This window comes from Ptychodera flava, chromosome 19 (assembly GCF_041260155.1).
Source record: "Ptychodera flava strain L36383 chromosome 19, AS_Pfla_20210202, whole genome shotgun sequence".
Classification (NCBI taxonomy): Eukaryota; Metazoa; Hemichordata; class Enteropneusta; family Ptychoderidae; genus Ptychodera; species Ptychodera flava.
The window spans coordinates 29,321,165-29,344,486 of record NC_091946.1 but is presented as its reverse complement, the minus strand read 5'-3'; the positions used below and the strand labels follow the sequence as shown (position 1 = coordinate 29,344,486).

General features: G+C 35.1%; 1 protein-coding gene across 1 annotated transcript; it reads left to right on the top strand.

The window, feature by feature from the left end:
- Nucleotides 1-681: 681 nt before the first annotated feature.
- LOC139119197 (WD repeat and FYVE domain-containing protein 2-like) lies at nucleotides 682-23,126 on the top strand. Its single transcript, XM_070682874.1, has 11 exons — nucleotides 682-881; nucleotides 5,330-5,397; nucleotides 8,830-8,958; nucleotides 9,430-9,580; nucleotides 10,425-10,537; nucleotides 12,060-12,186; nucleotides 13,251-13,356; nucleotides 13,706-13,807; nucleotides 14,544-14,674; nucleotides 15,235-15,343; nucleotides 16,176-23,126. The coding sequence occupies exons 1-11, from the start codon at nucleotides 745-747 to the stop codon at nucleotides 16,203-16,205; spliced, it is 1,203 nt and encodes a 400-aa protein (XP_070538975.1). The 5' UTR covers nucleotides 682-744; the 3' UTR covers nucleotides 16,206-23,126.
- The last annotated feature ends 196 nt before the right edge of the window (nucleotides 23,127-23,322 follow it).

The window sequence follows — 23,322 nt, the reverse complement described above, 5'->3', positions numbered from 1 at the left end:
CAAAGCCTTCCTCTCCCCTGCCCACCATCGGATTGTCCAGGTGCATGTCAACTTGAAACTGGTGTTTTTGGAAAATTTAACACACATCTGAGAAAAGATATGTTCACCATCAACAATAAGTGTTGTACGTACATATTTTTTAAACAGTACCTTAATTAATCATGACCCGTTAGAATTCTTGCATCTACTATGTATGCGCCTACTTTATGTAACTGCGGCTTTTTTTAAAGTAAATTTCTTCCAACAAAGTGACATATAAAACAAATCTACATAGGAAGAACCATTTGATTTCGGGGGGAGGGGCTGGAGGGTTTTGGGGGAAAAATTGTCAGCTGGTATTAAGAAGAAGAAAAATTAATTGATCCAGTAATATCTTAATGTCCAGTAATGACATAAAATAGAAAAAGAGAATTGCTGCCACAGAGGCGAAAAAAAATTTGCTGCCCAACTAATTTCTTCCAGCCTCTCGAAATCAAATGGTTCTCCCCTAACAATGTGTCGGCAGTTCTCCGTAGGTGTTGCAACAGCGCCCTCTAGAAATAATAATGATATAATGAATGACATATTAAATTCTCGAAAGAATGGAATTTAAGTCAGAAAACGGAATCTTGTTAAATTTCATTTACCGTTGTCTATATTCCAGAAAGTTGTAAGTTAAGTTTTCGATACACAGTGCAGTTTTGTGTTTATCGTCCAATGTTTTGATCGTGTGACCATGACGTCATAGTTTATAGACTGAGCAAAATGGCGGCGGAGATACGACAGAAACCTGGGCCGCGTAGGCCTGTCTTGTTAAATAAGCTAGAGGGCTGTAACGATACTGTTAACAAGGCCATTATTTTACCTAAAGAAGATGGAGTAATCAGTGTTAGTGACGACAGGTGAGTTGCCCTCGAAATAGCGCGAATAAATGGCGACTTCCTGATATTATGTTAGGCCGTCAGCCTACTACATACGTCTGCGTATAAGCTGCCGTTCATAGCGTCGAGCAAATATTTAGATATTCTCAGAGACCCACTACCCAGTAATTAATTCATCGGAAGTGTCCACGCAAATTTTTTTCTGTTGTTTCTTGTGATGAGGTGGTATTCGTGAGTTTGATTTTTTTTCAAACCTTTCCAACAAATTTTATTTTCGAGGGAGATAGGTGATAGTCATTCATGATGTGGTGTTGGGTCAGCCGTTGGTATATACACATGGGAACTTCCTGTCTAGGTGCGAAGTGAAGGGGGCGGGTACGTGTGAGACTTGTCTGCGCCCACCTTTAGCAGTTTGGATTTTGATAAATCAACTCCATATACATCCGAAACACAAATTCTCCTTTAAATCGGTAATTATAGTTTCTGAATTTGTGATTAACATCACAATTATATCAACAGTCAGAGAATAGCGGAAAGTCAGACTTTGTGGTTATGCAGACATTTATGCAACTCAACCCAACCCAAACTTCTCATACATTGCAGTGCCTGTCCTCTCAAGTAAACAGGCATGAATCATCTTTCCTATCAATTATTCTCACCTGACTTAGAGTCATCTTAAGCACCTATTCAGAGTCTGTTAAGCTGTGTTCTTGTGCCTGTTCAATTCTGTTAAACATAGACTCGGCATGTAAAAATAATTCAATGATTATTTGCAAGTCTTTTGAAGTAACAACCAAACTGGTAGAACAGAGTCGCTGGAAGTTGTCTTTTGTAGACACAATATTTTGAATTTTTTCGCCAAAAGTTTAAAAAAAACAAGTAAATTGAAATTTTTACTGAGAGGCACACAGGGAATTTATATTTCAGTGGTTTGCAGACTGTGACTGCCTTCAAATTAAATACCAAGATATTGTGTAACCTCTGACGACCAAGCTATTGGGAGGTGTTGGTATCTGTGAATTTTCTGAACATATCTGAGAGATAATTACTGATGTATAGTATGGTGTAAGTTTTTTAAACCAAAAACACACAAATGTGCCCCCTTCTAAGCTGGTAATATCTTTGACATAATTGCCGATGTATAGTATGGTGTAAGTCTTGTAAACTAAAAACACACAACTGTGGCCCTATAAACTGATTTCTTCCAATTAGTCACCATGGTAGGTAAAGCCATTCCAAAGTGCTACCACCTGATGTAGGATGCCGATTGTTGTATTGTGTTAAGTATGCAAACACACTTCCGTTTGAAATAATTCTGTAAGACCTTATCCTGCCAGGCTAAATGTCATGATCAGGTCAACCAGGTTAAAACCAGTGAGGCAAATCATATCCCATATTTTGCATTTGAAGAAAGACTTGAAAATTTGAAGGCCCCTGAAAACACAGATACTGTAAAATGTAAGTTTTACAGACTAAACCTGTTGTGACAGTGAAACAGACAGGTTGTCGTTCAATGGTGCTTTCAGCGGACTCAACAGATGGGGAAGCTATCCTGGTAGGATTTTCAAGTATTAAATTACTTTGACCAAAATCAGAATATAAAGGAAAACTTTTGAGAAAAAACATGCCAACATTTACAATATCGAATGAGATTTGTTGCAATATTTTATACCAGCTTATTACAGGTATTTTTCCAAGCACGAACTCATGTCTCCGCAGACTGCTAGAGTCAGTATTCCATAGAGATCATGTAATTTTTACAGAATTCTCCATGTAGACACTGACAATACCAATGTTTAATTGACGCCGATAATAGTTTGAATATAAAGTATCATGAGGTCCTTACGTATACTTACCTTCCTGATCAATGTGTTTCATATTTTCACTGATAAGTTGAGAATCTTCAACAAAAATGAACATTGAAAGTTCTGTTGTATTTAGAGCATATTTTTTCTGAAATATAGTTTTCATTGTTGTTCATAAAATTTGTATTCATTGATTCTTAGCTACTTTATGAGTAGAGTTGTGGGTGTATTTTATGTATTTCTATGGAAGAACAACTTCATGGTTCTGAATCATCATTGCGCATAATGAAATCGTTTTGAAGGTTGTATTTTGCTGACGTGATGTGGCTTATCTGCAGTTCTATTGGGCATCTGATAAACCTATTTCTGCCAGGTTCACCTGTTACTAAGGTCAAGTTCACGAAAATCGCTCAACCATAAGATGTCTATACAATGTATAATTCTAACAGACTCAGCTGTTTGAAGCAACCCAGTAAAAGGCAGAAACAGGATTTCCAAGTATTGTCTTACCATACACTAAAACATGGTGATTTTCATGGACTTGACCTTGTACTAGTGACTTTGTGTATCACAGCAGTGTGTGTCATGTCCATCAGCTGGTGACCTTGATCTTTATGCTGATTTTGAAAAACTTGAACAGGAAAGAGTCAATCAAAGGTTGGTTATATTCATATCACCTGCTTCACATTAATCAGTTTATGATGAATATTTTTACATCCATATTTATGAAAGATAATTTCCAAAATGACAAATAATAATCAAAACAATAATTTTTGATTCAAAAGAAGTCAGAGAGAGATACATTCAAGAAGGAGAATGGTAGTGGCTTACCAACCCAAATAAGACTGCATGTTTTGCCAAAACTAGTCAATATACTGATAAAGGTTTAATTTACTGACTACCAGGATATGGTACCGTGGGATCCAGGATTATTTGTACCATTCCTGCACAGTTAATATTTCTACTTGTTAAAATATAACTAACACACTGACATATTTTTTCAGTAAAAAGTTTTGGTACATTTGTTTATGTGTTGGTATTTTGTACTCACAAAATGTTAATATCCTCATTTGTTCAAATATAACTAGCATAAATTTTACCAATACGAGCATAGTGATAGTTGTATGTAGTGAAGAATTGTTGTGTTGTTTTGGTTTACTGAAAATGCTTTAAATTCTAGTACATGATTTTGATAATGATGTGCAGTGGATACTGTGGCTGTTATATAGTACACTGATACTGTGAGATCTTATTTGTAGAGAACTTCATAAATTAATGGGAACGCTAGTCAGAATTGAATAAAATACAAAATCAAAATTGAATAAAATACAAAATCAAAGGATGTGTTAATATCTTTTCATGGCCATGACATAATGTAATACCTGACAGACAAAAACATAAACACTCTACCTCTTGATGGCGTTTCATAAGAAACGTACATTCTCAAAGTTTTATGTTTTATTTCACAAGCTGAGTCTGCGATAATTTACTAGAGTCTGGATACTTATGAATTTTCTGCCTGTGAGCTTGTTATTTCTGTTAATGGAATAGTCAATGACATGATGTACAAAAACATTCATTTAACTGTCATTTACACATCTTTAATCATGTTTATGGAATAACTGATGAGTTCATGATTATCTATATCTCAGCATTTGGATGCTTACATGTATTGTATGCGACTGTAGGACTTTGAGATACCCACAGCTTGGAAGAAAATTGGCAAAAAATGTTTAAAGTTTCTGCCACTAAACATTAGTGTATAGGTAGGAATGTAAACTTGTACCAAATGACAAAATGCTGCAATGTAAATAAAGTTTTTTGTGAAATTTGTCTCTTGACTATCTTATTATCTGATTTGTTACACATACGGATTCTGTAGTATATTTATTGACTCAGTAAACCATGTATTAAGAACCTTTTCCATTCCACAGCAAGATACCGTATATCCAATTACTGCTGGCTGTGGTATATGAAACAGGGTATATTATATTCTTTGATCTACCTATCACTTTTCACTGCACTGATCAAAGCAAAATATTTGCTCTAGTGTTACGGGATTTACTACTGTCTTTCACAAACAAACTACCTGATACTCATAGTTGAACACACTGTCATACAAGATATTACATTTTACATTTAAAGGGCTGGTAGGTGCAACTTTGGGTAATTTTCATTGTCTTCAACTGCTGTTTCATATTCTTCTCCCCTTTAACCCTTTGAGAGCTGTAATTTTTCCCTACCAAAATTTTAGTGCAACATTTTACCAATTTTAATGAATTTTTCTGCATATGTTTTGATAATTTTGGAGCAAATAGAAATCACATTTCAATTGCTACAGTTTTTTATCAAATTTTGGAAAATATCTGAAAAAATTTGACTGGGGTATATATTTTGTAAAGGTGACAAAAATTTACTTTGGCGTTCAAAGGGTTAAAAGGCATGTTGCAACAACTACTATTTAGCTTGTTGATACAGAGTTTATATGTAGAATGCACATGTACTGTTTGAATTCTAGTCTTGACTAGAATTCATTTGTCAACAATAACAATGCAGTCTACACATGTACAGGATAAGTTGACAAGCTGTGTGCATCGAAAGTTACAGCTACTGGCTATTATGTGTACTACTTTTAATTTAATAATAATCATATTTTTCTTACAGAACAATTCGAGTATGGTTGAAGAGAGACAGTGGCCAGTACTGGCCCAGTATATGTCACAGTATGCCAGGTCAGTCAAGTTCAAAAATCATGAGGTCAAAACCCTTTCATTGATATGTAACGTGAGTACCCCCATTGGTATGTACTGGTACATGTGGGTAGTTCTTTGTGTGGCCTTTAAGACAGCCATACATATAAACATGTAGTTGGAAGTACACAGAGAGGTAAACTGACGCAAATGACAAATGATTCCCACACATGTGAGTTACAATACGGGCTTTGTACATGTACCGGTACATATGTTGGAAATCCACAAACGCTGTAAAGTTTTGAAGAATTTCTTTAAACTGCTTAAAGAGCTGTAATATTGATAATTTGATTCACAGAAATACCATGAATGTCAATTAGCCACTAGTTATTTGCAAAAGTCTTTTTTTTGCGTTGCAAAGGTCACTTGTCATGAAACTTTTTTTTGACATTTGGACCCTGCATCAACATGTTGACCAAGCAGTCAATTCTGAAAAATATTTTTTTAATTATTAAATGGTATGAACACCCTGAAAAATTGCTGAAAAATTCCTGGAAAGTCCCTTTATTGGGTGACTCAAGTTTACCAACCATGATTACACAATATAGTACACTGTGCCCACACAACATACCATCATTTCACAATGCCTGTCTCTTTCGTTATCACATGTTTTGATTTATAACTAATAATTCCAATGAGCAAAGTGCAAAGTATTGTACCTCGTTGAAGTGTGTTTTCCGTTAAAAATTACTGATCATCGTTAACCCTTTTCCTGTCAGTCCTAGTCAAAATATGTGATTGAACAATTTGATATGAATGCGGCACCTGGATATTAACAGTATATTAGTATTCCAGAATGGAAGTATAAATGATATACAATATCATAATATTATCATAATTATGCACAATGTAAGACCTTGCTACATGGTGACACATGTTGGATCCTTCAACTATTATGCATGTAGCTTCCCTTGTCACAATTTTCATATGGCTATACAGTACCAACAATGCATTATAATTGTATCATTGAGGTATGATAGTCAAATAGGGCTGGACTAGGCTAGCTCAATTCAGCCCTTTGGAAAAGAAAAACTTCTTTACTGCATTTTCAGTCATTAATAACAATTGCGATTGTAGTTTGCAGTAAATTGTTGTGATTTAGCAGATTTTACAAAGTGTACCATGCCTAGTCATTAGCCTTCTCAGAACTGTCATGCTCTCGATTTGTCAGTGGTTTAGTAGAACCACTCCTGAAAGGCAAACAAAACATTTCACTGTACCAGGGACTACCTGTGATCCAAGAATTTCTCAGTGGACATGCTACATATACATTGGATAATAGTGTAGTAAGTTTCGGTGCTGGCTGTCAAATTAACATACCAGCAATACCATGGTACGTGATACCGATGGCTTAAGCATTACATTATTACACATCCCGTTGTGGCTGTTACTTGGAAACTTACAAATTATTTTGGTTTAGAGTGGGAATATTGGTTTCGGAGAGTAGATTCTCACCATCACTGACACTGTCATGCTAAGAAAAACTATTTGAACATTATTGTGTGAGAAATTCATAGATTGGCTGTGTTACAGAGTTTAATAGGGACATAGGCAGGCAAGATTTACATGCAGCTAATAGGCCTGTTGCTGTGATGCAGTGCACAGTACAGGAAACAATTTCAATATTTGTTCAGGCAATTTGATTCAAACCTCGGACAGTTTCATGATTACAGAGTGTAATTAATGATAACAAGAAGGAAATGTCTTTTTCAATCAAACTTTGACTCGCAGTATTTTATGGGAAACCTGAACTGAACTATAGCAAACTAAAAATGTTTTAAGACTTCTCTGTTTCTAACTTAAAGTAAAGCCATATGTTGCATGATGTAAGCAGATTTAAAGTGATAATAGTGTGTGATTCATTCAAACTGTCTGACTGCGGAAGAGAATAAGATATAATTTTCACAACAATGGCCCTGCCGTAGTTACTAATTCATCCAAAGGAAAATGCAGGACTGAAAATCAAACAATATAATGTAATGTACGCAGTAGGGGCATATATTTGTACAAATGTATTTGCGTCATGATTTTTTCAAATCAGTCTGCCCTGTCGACAGGTCTGGGTATTTTACTCCCTGGCTAAGCATAGTTAAATTACAGCAACTGAACTGCTATTGATTCCAGCCTCTGTATGGCTACAAGGTTTTCCAAATAGCAGAATTCTCTTCACAGATCTTTTGACAATTGGAATTTATAAAGTGTTCATGTATGAACTGATAATTGTCATTATCAAAGTTTACCAGAAAATAATGATCACACACAAACCAAGATGAGACTGTAATCCATTGAGAGATTCGTATTCAGACTTTTGATATTGGTTTACCATATGTACAACTAGGCACAAGAATGGGTATAGCATAGGTTATAAACTGTATGAACATACTGGTAATTATAATTTTATGATTTTGTTATTGTTGTTTTGTGACACTGAAGCCGTAGTAAACTGACTTAAATCTGTTGAATTAATTATTAAACAGTAGTTTCAATAAGCACTGAATGACTCACTAGTTTCACAGGACCTCTGGAAGGAAGTTTATCATGAATATGATGTCATGTTTACAAGTCCATAGTTCAAAATATTTAAACAATAAGACCATATCGAAATAATATTTCATGCATGTTGAGTAATTGAGATAACATTTGCAATAATAAAGGTGACCGTTTTTTCCCCATGGCAGGCAATGTTATGGTTCATTTGGTTTCAAAGTACTCAGACGCGTTATGCAGTTTGCATGTCGAATACGCGTTCATTTTATATTTTTGGATTCTAAACCAGACATTGAACCCAGCAGTATTTGTGCAGAGAATCTCTAAATTTTATCATTGTTCTGTAGTCATCAAATCGGGGTTCCCCATTCTGTATTGGAGACTTGGAATTTCCTTGGCCATATAAGAATACCTACGTTCCCAGACCACAGCAACAACATTGCTCTGGATTATAATTGCACCAAATACTTGGCAGAAGTTACAATGTTAATTATGATAAGACCAGTTCATATTGCAAATTTACATGATTTGGATCATTGAATGAACGTGTAATTCTTGATAGTATTTTCATCTTGGTAAAATAAATATGTCTTCTTTTTCTCCCAAAAGTATGTTGTATTAAGATATAGTATTAACCTTGCAAAAAAATACTTTGTCTGTAATATCAATATCATTGCAGACAAATGGATTCTAGTTCTGATGTACAATTGAGTCGTCAAGAGTAACTTTGGATATGTGAAAAATATGGTACATGCCGGCTGGATGAACATTAATCAAGCATTTCAAAGTCATTTTGAAAACAACAAGAAAATGAATTTTTCAAACAGAAAAAAAAAATGTTAATAGATGAGAGTTTATATGCTAACCATAAAGGACTCAAAGAAATGAAGATGATTCAAAATTTTTATGCATAAATATATATTACAGCGGGGTGTTCATCGATGGACTTCAACTCAGAAACAGGAAGGCTGTTTGTGGGACTTGACAATGGAACAATCTCAGAATTTGTCTTGTCTGATGATTTTAACAGAATGACACAAAAAAGAAACTATCTCGGTAAGTAAACATGGCCCTCTTTATCCACAGTTGCATGTGGTACGATACACCGTGGCTGCATTGGAGTGTATTTTTCTAATGCATACCACAGTGGCCGCCGTGTATCGAATCACAAACAACGGTGTCTACATCAGTGTACTTCAAGCATAGGTGGATGTAACTTGTGTTTCAGGGGCAGGAGTGATCAACTCATGCCTTTCCGGTGGCAAAAAAAAATGTCCAAATTCAGGGCGGTATTTTCTTAGTACAGATCATCTTGAAAACTCTTTTCCTAGACACTGAAGTGTACAAACATGATAATGTTGTAGCTACAGTAGTGTATTTGCATGGTCAATTAGAACGAGTGTGGAGACCAATATGGTACACTGGTATGCTACCCTTTCTGTAAAATTTGTATCCAGTCAAATTTTGTAAAGTCATCTTGCCAGCTGTGATCTTATTATAGAATTCTCTCATTTACATTTCTTGCAGCACATCAGAGCCGGGTCACTGGCGTTTTATTTAGCCTTTTATCAGAGTGGGTATTAAGCGTTGGACGTGATAAGTATTTCCAATGGCACTGCAGTGAGACTGGACGAAGGTTAGGTGGCTACCAGTCATCATCCTGGTGCACTTGTTTGCAGTATCCTTTGTAAAATAACGAAATTTAAATCTATTTTGATGGTAATATGATACTTATGCATAGTCATATACCGCATATGTGAGAAGTCTTTTATAGAAGTCATATGGTCAAAGCATTCCAGTATATAGAATTGAAACACATTGATTAGTGGTAGGGGGAGCATTTAACCCTTTGAGTGCTGTATTTTTTCCCACCAAAAGTTTAATGCAACATTTTACCAATTTTTATGAACTTTTCTGTAATTTTTGTGATAATTTTGGACCAAATGAATTCCACATTTCATTAGCCACAGTTTTTTATAAAAATTTTGGCAAAAATGTAACAAAAGTTGACATACCGGTGGGTATATTTTGTAAGGGTGACAAAAATTGACTTTGGCACTCAAAGGGTTAATGGTGTATGAAAATTTAACCCATGCTGGGTATCAGAATAAAGTCAATATTCCTGGGTAACTCTGTGTGCATGTACAATTTTGTATACAGTAGAAATGCCAAATGGTAAATGCATGTAAAAAAGGTAAAATTATTTGCTCTCATACAGTAAATGCTGTTTATCATTGAGCCCAAGTATTCAGCAAAATTTCATATACTAAATATTTTAGAGTTTTTTTTCGATATATGAAAAATGTAGGTGTATTTAGTATGGTGCAACTGAAGGAAATTGCAAGAAATTTCTAAATTGACTCCCAGTGTCCAGAAATCGTGAGAGTTTGAGTGTACATCATAGTATTGCTGTTTTGTACAATTATGTTATAATGATGATATTGTGACCAAATGAATCTGTGCAAATTTTGTAGCACTTAAAAGGAGAATCCTTGTTTACCTTAACTGGTTGATTTTGTCAGATATGACGGAGAGTCAAAACATGCATTTGTTGGCGATTACGCCGGTAGTATTAGTGTTCTCAAAGTTGAAGACAACAACTGTAGTCTCATTACCACACTCAAAGGCCATTCAGGTAAGTGAGATACATGTATGCATACAGTGCCAGCGGGCTCTTCGGTTATTTGCAATTACAAATTTGTTGGAATTGCGTTGGGTAATGTTTCAATATGGATTCTGTCTGTGCTGTTGTCATGGTTTCTGACTTTGCTGTTGTCATGGTAACACTTACAGCTGTTTCTTTCAATGAGCTAGGCTGCTAGTACATGTTGATGACTGTGCGAGCTCAGTGAAGTCAGGAATGAACCAGTCGGTTATGGTTCTCAAAAATGGACAAAATCTTTCTGAGCAAAATTGTTGGAAAAAATATCCACTATTATTACATAAAATATTCATCCATGTCACAGTACTAAAAACTATGGCATTCAGGAAAAAAATATGCATGCTCTGTCCCTTGAAAAGAACTTGTAATGTTATGGTGGAACAAGAAAGAAAATATGCCTGTCCTTATTTTGATTACCCCTCCAAGATTGAATGGTCCAACCCATAAAATTTTATGATTCAACTACTGCAGTTTTCAATCTCTATTGAATACATCAATTTTAATGAGATGCTAATAAGTGTCTCCCATTAAACCCTTTAACCCTGAACACAGGGTAACCATCCTTAAAAACAAAAGGGTCTATATTATTTATACAATGGTTCGAGGTGAAAAAATTGATTTTATTTCAAGGCTGACCACGAAATTCCATCTTGTGTAATTCAGTATCAAATATTTGTAAGTTGTGCATTGTGATGAGGGACATGTTTTAACCTGTCAGTCAGTGTACATTAGGATCTGTGAAACATTGCTTCATAGCTATTTCATCTATTTGTTTTTAAGTTTGAGTCTAACTTTTCTAAGCTGTCACATATTAAAGTTGGCCACGGAGGCAATATTTCTGCTAGCACTGATATACAGAATAGATACTGTATATATCATTGCCACTTTTTGTATGACTGTAATTTTGATAAAATTTTCGATATTCTATCCTGTAAAACAAATACATTCTGTTATTTATCTTTGTCAAGTACATGTAGTGGTACATTCAAAGCTTTGTCTTTACCAAGACAATGTATTGTGTACAGGAAAATATGGAATGTTATCGTTGACAAAGTCCAGTCCATGCTAAAATTCCACTGTCAACAATAACATGAGATATAATGTACATGGAGGCTGGATCGATAAATTGAGCACAGGGCATTTCAATGCGATACTCAGGAACAGAACTAGATCAGTAATTTCGACACAGAACAAAAATTCTGAAAAGTAAAGTAAAGTAAAAGGTTACCACTAAATGAATCTTTGACACACTGAGTACAGTGACTAGTTACTCTAAGCACTGATCAAGTAAGAGGCAAACAGTCTCTAGACTAGCATCTGTCAAAAACTGATTGTGATTGTGACATTGTCTGATTGTATCCTAGATCTTATTGAAGTGGCTTGTACTTGTCTGCGTAGTATTTGCATCAGCCAGCACCACAATAACATGTCATTGATCTTGGACCTGAAATATTCCTCACCACTAAAAGTCAAACCCATTTTATCGTTTGAGTAGGTAGTATTCGAAGCATGGCCTGGGACATTGAAAGGCGATTGCTGTTTTCTGGTAGTTTTGATCAGTCTATAATTGTGTGGGACATTGGCGGACAGCAAGGTACAGCCTATGAACTGCAAGGACACACGTAAGTAATCATGAAAAGTTTGGAAATCCTGCATGTCATCAACCACCAGCTTTTTGCACCAACAGCTTGAAGTGTTACACTGAGATTGATTGTTGCACAGCTCTGTGGAGTGGAAACAAAGCTGTTGTGAGTGAGAATGGGAAATTTAATGATGTTGTTGAGATAAAAATGATATTTAGTGTAGTTCACAAATACAGACTGTGAAGAGTGTGGAGATCAAAGTCATTTATCATTTCAGCATGGCAAAGTTACTGTCATAGGACAAAAATGTTGTGAATATATGGCCAAAATCAGAAAAGGTTCTCTTTCTCATCCCCACATGGATTGTTCTAGACTCCCTGTGTCATACCGTTTGTTCACATTCCCTTGAAAATATTAAGCAGGAAAAGGACAGTACCTGGTACGCTGCCATCAGGAGAAAATATAAAGAAATACCATATCATTCCTATATACACAGTAAAGTTTGTAATAATGAACTTATTGGTGTCATGATGTTGCATGCCAAAATGGAAAATATGTTGGCACATCATTTTACATAATATATAGGATGAGAAACAAACTTACAACTTTTTTATTGTCTTCTTTGGAAATTTGATAGACAAAGTTTAAATCTGTTGTGAAACACTGAAAAAATGACTTTCAACCCTTCCATATAGACATAAGCAGGTACAGAAGGCAATAATAGTAATTCTGGTATTTATCAGAAATGAGTATACCTGATGAGATAATGATTTAATAACAAACAACAAATTTGAAGGTGAATTGCTGCCTGACTTTTATAGATGGATGTAAATAGGTCAAGTAACAGCAACTTAATCCGCTCAGACACACATACATGCACACACCAGGAAATTGATATGTAAAAACTCCCAGATAAGATGTTTCCTGGTAGGATGTATACACAGTGTACCAGTAGATCTAGGATGTGAAAAGATGTATCCTGATAGAAAATACTGATATTACAGCTACAAATCAACAAATTTACAATGGGTGTGATTTGTGGTGAAGTAAAACTCAGAATTCATGATCTTGATGATTATTTTATACATTGTTTTGATTTTCAGAGAAAAAGTTCAAGCACTTGCATATTCATCACAGTCCAGACAGTTATTTTCCGGTGGCGCTGATAACAGGATAGTCATCTGGAATATGGACATACAAAGACAAGAGGTCTGTATCATATTAAAGTCATCCAATAGTACTCTTGTCAAAACACACAGTGTAGCATATACTATGATTTGTACATAAATATCTTCCAGTGCTTTTACTTAATCATGCTAAATACCTCAAATGCATGTAGATGGACTTGTGAATTTATATAACAATTATAAAAGTAAAATGTTTTGTCCATACCTACCCTCAATTATAAGACAAGCACAATTTAGTAGTTAAAAAGGGCAGTGTAATTGTATCTTGTTCATAAATGTAAATGGATAAAATCATAGCGGAGAGAAAGTCTTTTGGTCGTCATGAACTTTTACCTTCACAGCAATGATCAAGTTTGATTTATTTTTTGCAGACTCCAGAATGGGCAGATAGCGATATTTGTCAGAAGTGTGAAGCACCATTCTTCTGGAATTTCAAGAAAATGTGGTCAGAGAAAACGCTAGGAATAAGACAGGTACATCATGACATCATGTTTATGACAACTATTTATCTCAATGTATCCAAATAGAGGCTGAAGATAATAAGTTCATGCTGTCATAAATTGAGAAATTCAGTCATGCCCCTATTTTATATCATACCATTCTTGTGGATTTTTTCAACAATGTTGCTGCAATTGAAGGGTGCAACCTTACAATACTGACAGTAGAATTCAGTTTTGCCATTGTTAACAGTTTGGGGTCCCAACTGCAACTTTGTACTGCATGGCTTGCAAACACAACAAAGAAATAGGTTCCCACCTGTACCTGCTGACACCACAGTAAATAATGGAATTTACCCCGCTGTGGCATACAGTGGGTTCAGTCATGCCATTGTAAAGAATTGGATCAACCCTGACCTCTGTGAACAGACAGGTCACACATACATGTAAAGTTGACCTTGAAGTCCACCAATGTAAAGGTCAACATAAGAGTCAAGGTGTGTCAAAGCTATCAGTGGAGGTCACCAATGCCAAAGTCAACAAAGGGCTTCACCCGTGCTATTATAGTAAACAATGGGGTCGAGACATGCTCATAGTAAATAGCAAGGTCCCATATATACCTATATGTGACTAATTTTGCAGCCCCTTATCTTTTTCCTCAAAACATTTTAGTAGGATCCAGCATTCAAAAAATTATAGACGCATAAAATTACAGGAACTTTTAGAAGATTTGAAAGTTAATATGCATGTGTTGTCATTTGTATGTTAACAGCATCATTGCAGGAAATGTGGCAAGGCAGTGTGTAACCCATGCAGTGGATCAAAGTCTACCATACCGATAATGGGATTTGAATTTGAAGTCCGTGTTTGTGAAGAGTGCTATGAAAAAATCACTGATGATGAGTAAGTATGAGGTGTAGTTGAACCTGATCACATGACTAGGATCAACAAATCAGGACTCTGTTTTGTATTTGAATTTGATCACATGACTTGGATCAACCAACAAGGTCTCTCTTCATCATATTTGAATTTGATTGCATGACTAAGGATCGACCAATCCAATCTAATGTCCATTTCCCACAATAAAGATCATTAGAAGGTTATTCCTTGTGAGAAATAAAAGAACACTTGTGGTCAAAACAGCTAAAATCCAGCCAAATTCAAGGCTCAATAATCCAAAATCTACTGCATGTATTCAACAGCGGACAGAAATTTTGATCAGAGCATAATACTTTCAAACAGGTTTTGTACATTAAGAGATTTCTTAATCAGTTTTGGAGATTAACTGGCCATACAGTTTTTAAATTGCTTGAAACCAGCAGGTTGATATACATATGTTACATCAGTTTGAAACTGTGTTATAAAATGAAAGGTTATAAGATATGATACAGATAAATAATCCTTATGGGTTGATACCTGATTTTTGTCATATTTTTGATTTTTACAAAATCGATTATTTTCAGCCGTGCTCCAATGGCCACGTTTCACGACGGCAAACATGCAGTCATAGACATGTATTTAAATGAGGTGAAAGGTCAACTTATAACATGTGGAACAGACAAAGTCATTAAGGTGAGTGGCATTGCGTTGTGTACAGATTTGTCAGTAAAATTCAGCTGAATAGAAGTGTATCTGTGTTTGCGGTGATGTGACCTACCAACCCTGTGTAAACCTGACCCTATACTGTACCCGATAGGTCTTTTTTTCACTGTGAACAATGACCTGTGAATTGCCAGTCTTTGCCATTTTCCTGAGGTAACAGTTAGCTGGTAAAATGACTATGTGCTTCCGTTTGAACTCTATATTTCCGGGTGTATGCTCAAGAAACATACCTGTTTTTGCACTGTGGCCTTACTGTGGCCTCTTCATGAAAAATGTTCAAATACAAAGTACCAGCTCGCCAACACAGTGTACATGTTAAATGCAGTAATTCTTGTTGACCACTGTATTCCAACTCTGTCAAAAATTCACATTGTAAACATATGTGCTATGTTAATAAGTTGTCCAGTAGGTATTTCAATGTGATTTCATGGATAGAATAAGGAGATTTTATCTCACAAGCAGAAAAAATGGTTGAAAATACATCAAAAATGTTCCAGCCTGTAGAGGTTTAACTCTTTGAGCATTGTAATATTTCCCCCAAAATATCAAGGCAACATTTTATCAATTTTTATGAATTTTTCTGTAATTTTTTTCCATGATTTTGGACCAAAGGGACATAAATTTTTATGAACTGTACTTTTTGACCAAAATTTTGGTAAAAGTCTGAAAAAAAATTGTCAAGATCTGAAAGAAATTGTCAGCGTTGTATGGTATAAATGCAATAAAAATCAACTTTGGCACTCAAAGGGTTAACTTTGATTTCGTGTTTTGTTAACAACTATATCTTCAATCTCTCTTTCAGCTATGGGATGTCCGGTCAATTATCATGTAGCAGTTACCATAGATACAGGTGAATATCTATTACCATGGCAATGATTTACCTACTGGTACGGCCTGACGGTTTGATTCACAACTCACATGAATCACAGATCTCCAGAGTACTTCTTTAATGTTGTTTTTCAAGTTTTTACAAAGCATTGATTTCACTTCCTTGGACCTACTGGTTGTGTTTGCTGGAAATTTTCAAGAACTTTGATGAAGAAGAGCAAATGGCCCGGCAATTGTGGCATGAAGTTTGCACACAATTTTCAAAGATTAATAGGAATGAGTTACTGTGTTTGATAAATTCCCACTGGATTGATAGACAAAGGAACTGCAATAGTGCACAAAACACAGCAATAGTAAGAATTAGAAGGAAACAGGTGACCTGAGAAACACTGGGCCAATTACTCTTTGCAAAAACAATTTGATTTTGTTAGGGGGGCCCTCCCATAGTTTGTGCAAATGAAACTCCCTAGCATGCATGTTGATTAGAGTAATGGCTTGGTGTGGGCCCAGTATGCTACGGTCTTACTAGAAGAGATTTACTATAATCTCTGTCAACATGAAAGTTTAGAAACATGTTCTGAAAGATTGAAGATGATAAACGTTAAGATGTACCAACGATCTTTGTAGAGTGCAAAGGTCACAGTGATGCGCCATTGAACTCACACGGACCAATCATTGAAATCAGTGTTTTGCTGCATTTTGACAGTAGATGACTCTCTGCCGTTTCTGGTTTCGCTGACTTGCTTTCCAATAAGCACAGCCATCGTGAAAAAGCTGTCAAACATTCCTGTACAATGGTGTTCCTATTTCTTATCTAAATTCAAGCTAATGTGGGATGCTTTATGTACATTCTTTACAAGATAACTCCACAGCGTTGAAAAGCAATGTCCTGCACGAAAAATTTTGGAATCCACAAGGAAGTCAGTATTGTATGCACTTTATACCTGACAGGTTTACTGAGCTTTGCTTTTCGTAACCCTTTCACCAATGAACTTTGGTATGACCCTGTAGTTTTCTATGGCAAAATTGGACTTCACCATTGCAAAATAGGGGTGAAAGGGTTATCAGTGTGTCATGTGCACCCAATTTTGATTGCATTTCTGTTAGTTTTGCCAAATGTTTTAGTGTGTTCAAACAACAAATTTACAAAGAGTATTTATAGATGAAATAGATTGTCTTCTCAGTGTGTTAAATTATTACACCCAAATCAATTGTGTAAAAATTCTCTCATAGCCATAGTCAAGTCATTGATTCTGAGATAAACGGAAATGTACATGTTTTGTTTTTAGTATGGTCTTGTTTTTTCTTGTCCTAGTCGGTCACAGTCATTCAGGAAAAAGGTCTTGCTGTGTTTACAAATACTGTTGTGACATGTTCTGGTAAATGGAACTCCAAAAGTAAGATTTGCCGCTTCGGTCATTTGCAAAAATTTTGAATATCTGTCATAATTGGAGTAACTGTTGTAATCTGTACCAGTAGTAGCTTTGTCCATGTGTTTCCTAGATCTTCCAATTCAACAAAACCAATTACCTACTATTTCTGTCAAGATATTGCTCTTTCCTCGTGCACTCCTGTGGTGTTGCAGATTTTTTGTAGTCTTCAAGCATTTCACCGGAAAAAACCCAAAGTATTTGATCAAATGATCTGTTTTTGTACATTTATTGTTAAAATAATACTAAATGTATGCGATATGATGTCCAAAACAATGTATATTATTGAAAATCTAAACGTAATTCTCTCCTGTTTGTGCCTTTGAAAATGCAAAATACTGCGATCTTGATTGTTGCTGGTCACTGGGAAAAGGGGAAAGCAGTGTGGTGAAAATATAAAATTTTCTTTTTCTGCTTGTTCTTTTTCTTATCTAAGTTAAAGAAAAACTGAAATTTTGTGTATGTATGGCAGATATTTCAGATAAATTTCTGTCTCACAGTTGTGAAGCTTTTTAGTATAACTTTTTATTTAAAAAAGAGAAAGGTACCATTGAGTTAATTGAAAAAGTAGTTTAAGATGACTGATATCTTTGTTGGAAGTGTCTAAATCACGAGTCGTACCGCGCAATACAGGTAATTAATATGCATGTTTCAACTTACGGCAGATAGTGGATGGTAGATGTAAGTCACAGCTGGGTAGAATCGATTACATTGTCTGTTCAGCAGTTACATGTATCTCCTTTGCCTACTTCATCTCAGATCATTGTAGTTGTGTCAGTTTTCATAGAAATTCTTGACTTTGCAAGGACCTTGAGATTTGAGATTAAGTTCTAAGGTAGCTTGTGCCTCAAGATGGAAAGACGTAAAATTTTGCTCAAATATTTCTCAAGGAGACTTTCTACCATTCTTTTACAAAATTAGTCACAGTGCAAACTTTGTGCCAGAAAAATAAACTACCTGAAATATAGAAATGGCATTTCTGTTTGCCACAAAAAAGATGTCAAAAACTTTGCCTGTTCCCAGAGCATCAAAATGGTCCCAGAAAAGCAGTAGTCCAGAAAAGTGTGGTGAGAAATTGAGAGTCAGAATATATTTCTTTGAGGTGCATCCTACCTTAAGTAGACAGTTGACAGGAAAGTTTTCACTGATACCAAGGCTAGTGATGTACCATAGATACTTACCTTGGATGTGTGTCATTTCATGGCTTTTCAGAAGACAGTAACATCATAAACTTGTAGACGAAAAGTGTGAAAAAGCCAGCAGAACGTCAGTGTTTGGTCAAGAAATGTGAAGTGATCAAAGTTGTGCATTTATAAGAACAAATTATTAAATATTGTACATCGTGTGATATTTCACTTTTAACGGGCAGTCACAACGTATAAAATGACAATGATTAACATTTTTATACTGACAAAATGTAATTTACATTTCTGTGTATATATGCTTGTATACTACATGATTTTCTAGCCTGAGCATATAGAACATAATGGAAAGATCTAAAATGTTGAGTTGAAGGATTACAATAATGATATTTTGAAAGACCAGGTGTTTACATAGGCATGACCTTTCACCCTGAAGTTTTTGTGGTTTGTATTACAGCATTCAAAATGCAAATTTTTAGTGCAAGAAAAATGCAAAAGGTTTTAGTTGAAAATAAGTGACATTGGATGTGCAATTCAATGCAGAATAATGGAACAATTTGCCTGCTGTAATACAGACCGATCAAATTGTTAGATTGAGATCAAGGGAATTATCCAGATGTGGGGTCATCTTGGGGTCATGAAAGTAAGCAGTGATTCTGTATGATTTTTAATGTACTTCACAAAATATGGTACAGTCGTCGTTTTAGTGTCAGAACTCCTGGACCAATGAAAGTGAACTGCGATTTCACAATGTACATTCATGGGCAAGAATGAGTTACAGTGGGTTCAAAGGGTAGGCCATATTACAATTCAACATTATCTTAGGGGGTATGATTTTAAATTGATACATGTCTTACCACAGTTAGTGCTGTTTATAACCATACTTCGTCCTGCCAATGCCTGTATGCAATATTGCCTTTAATAATGTTTAAAATTAATAATAGACTATATTCTGCAATATACAAAACTTTAAAAAAATCTTTCATGACTGTTGTGTTAGGCAGACATGTCTTTGTAACACATGGCAAAGGTTATATGATCTGTTGGGCTGCACACTACACTAAAATCTAAACAAATATATAATTTCTGCAAACACATTGTGTCACATGGTTTGCAACCAACTGGTACATAAAATATATCTAACAAACTCTCACTGTGCGCAGAAAATAGAAAGTGCTATGTGTTGTGTTCATCATGCAAGCATTCACGTGGTGAATTTGTAAATTTTTCCCGAAATAAATAATATTCAAATGCAGTGAATTTACAACATACAAAATACTTTGCATTCTTTTGAAAGAAATTTTAAATGTTTTAAGGATGTCAAGATGTATCTTTTGTAAGATAATTGTACTGTCTTTTAAGTTACGCAGACAGAAAACCTGTATAATCAATTCTAATCTATGAAAGACGAAATGATGTTGATGCATACATTGAATAGCCGCATCTCTGTAAAGTATAATGCTATGTGTAACGATAATATTTCTTATTTAGGATATCCACACGTCTTCACGGTCGTACTACGTGTTTTTTCCACTATAATAATCGACAAGTTCTTTATTCAAGTACAAAAAGAACCAGTCTTGCGCACTGTGTAGTACATTGTACGACACACACAGGTTCTATCACAAAAAAGTGAAATTTAATTTTCAAATAGATGGGTCACTGTGTATATTAATGTAAATGATATTGAAGATGAAGCTAACTTGTCACAGATCATGTAAGGATAGAGTGGAATCGAAGAGTTTAAAAATTTGTCAACTCAGTAAAGACGCTTGAGTGTCAATTTCTTGTCAAATCAATACACAACTTACTTTTATTGAGCGTACATGTATAATGTAAAAAAGTGCAAACTTGTTTATGGTAGTTTAAAAGCTATATTCAGTCAAATCTGAGTTGCCATGGAGTTTCTTTTAAGTTAGAAAATTTTGTAAATGCATGCTAAGCGATAATTCCATGTAGTTCCCTATGTGCTGTTTTCATTTCCGAAGTTTTTCTTAAAAAATGATGTGGTATTGAGAAATTCTAGAGAGCCTGTACATCGACTGTGAGAAGTGTTTATTTCAGCTCTTCATAGTAATGATTGTAGCGTGTAACTTGTCTATTAAGACAGCATGTGAACTAGAATTATTTTTTAGGTTAGGACTGTTTGTTTCATTCTAGCAACATCATGAAAAACAGGAAAAACTTCCTTTGAAAGGTAAATTTTACTTTTTTTTCCTCCCTTTTTCATTGAAGTGGAAGGTAATCAATGCAATACTAAAAGCACATCTCAAGTCAGTGAACGTTTTACACAATGAGATATTGAGATTGGTTGATATAGCCATTTCCTGCGTTACTGATCTATTGAGGAAAGGACAAGTTTATTTCCAATCACGTGTAACCTCACTGACAAAAACGTACAGGAAGTTCTATCTCAAATGATTTGTGCTTTCTTTACAGGGTTTTTTGTGTTGTTGTTTTTTTTCTCAGTTTCTTTTATGTGATGTATTTTTGCAATTTTTGAAGCTTGTGGGAAGATGTTCTTGAACCCAATTTTTTCGTAAAAATGGATTGCTGTAAACTTTGTGGTGTTATCTTTAGCAATAGACAAGTTCATGGGTGATAACTGAGAAATCCAAGGTGAATGAAATGTGATAATGTGGGTTTGAAGTTTTTCTACACCAAGCTAAAACACCTGTATGCTAATATGTAAATGCAAGGTCTACTCATCAGTGTATTTCTCAATGATTTCATCATTTTTCCCAAACTTCATTTCCTTTGAAATAATCAAATCCAACTAAACCCCTTTAACCGCTTGAGTTTGGTATATCCCAATGGTGTTCAATAGGGTAGGTGGACCTGTACACAGTGAAATGGGGGTGAAAAAGCTAATATTCCATAAATCACAAGTATCAACAGTGTATATAATGTACCACAATGGTTGAACACCAGTAAAACAAACCAGTCACAGAATCCAAAATAACCATTTATTCCACTTCAACATCATTTGTCATGTCAACAACATCGTCATACTGGTTTCAGTGGCAATTGGTAACATTTCACAGCTATTTTTTTTAAGTACAGCACAAAATCTATATTCATATTTATTGATAAAATGCAACACTTATGAAGGATTGTCTCAGTTTGGTGACAGACGTAAACACTTAATGTTATACCTAACGTTTAGGATTTACCATGTATTTGGAACTTTGAAATTTTAAGGAATGGAAAATGGTGATATCTTGCAGATGATTCGACTTTTTTGAAAGCATAGAAGCAAAAGATTATGCGACAAATTGATGAATAGTCATACAGGAGATAACCGTTATGATTGATTTTGTCAGCAAGGAAATTATGAGTAAAATTTAGAAAGTACATGAAAGGCCAACAAATTGATGCACTCTCAGTTTCATTCCATTCCTGATTTGATCATCAAAAGTGTTACCTTTGCACCTGATTGAAAAGTCTGTGTTTTTGCTAAGGTTTGGGAACATAGCCTTGGTGTATTGTGTGCGAAGACACTAAAACACCATCGCTTTTCTTAATACCCTGTCATATGTTCACAAAAGAGGAACCCTTGTAGAACAACTTGGGAAACTATTCATATGTACATGTACGTCTTCCCATCATTAAGGTAGTATGCGCCTCAAAAGTGAAAGAGTTCTGTTCAAACTTTCCTCAAGGCCGAACTTCCAACCAATTAAGCCGGAGAATAAAAATCAGGGGTCACTGTGCAAAGTTTTGGCACCAGAGAAACAAATAACCTAACATTTACTGATTTTTGAAATTCAAAATGGCCGCCATCCTTGGGGTAACTCTGTGGGGAAAAATAAACTTTTTCAATTTTCGAAAAACTAAGATGGCGATTTTTTTCTTCCTTCAAAATGAGCCCCTACAAGTGGTTGACCAGAAATGTACTGTAGAAATTTGAGTGTGAATATCTATCCCGAGGCACATTCTACCTTAACAGAAATATGATACTCTCCTAACTACTCATTTGTACAAGTTTTGTCAAAGCTATCTTTTGTTCACTTTCAAGAAATTTGTGTCATGAAAATTATACAATGTATTTAGCAGCTGTTCACTCATCCATCCCTACATTCTTTTTTAATTAGAGATTCTTTTTGTTTTCCTGTGATAGAATTGGTTCTTTGAAAGATTTGGAAAGTTTCCCTAATTTAGATTTCCACTTCCATTTTTGAGATTTTTGATTTCTGTATATCTTATGTAGGCCTGTGATGGAATTTTTAATAAATGTATATAGAGGAATTATTAAGATGAATATTTTCAATGTGATATGAATATTGTCCATTTTATTTTTTGTTGCTGCAGTAGGCTTATCCACTGCTCAATAAATCTGCAGTATGACGTTTATAGTTGGTAACCAAGTATTCTTTATCGTTGTATGATGTCGTTTTTATGTACTACAACATTACATCTACTGGTGACAGTCACCTGCAGCAGACAGTATGCTCTTCACCTGGAGAAGTACAATGTATGAATGGTGGCAATCTGATTAAAATCTGATGTAGAGATGGGTTGGTCGTTTACGTTATCCTATTATGGTCTT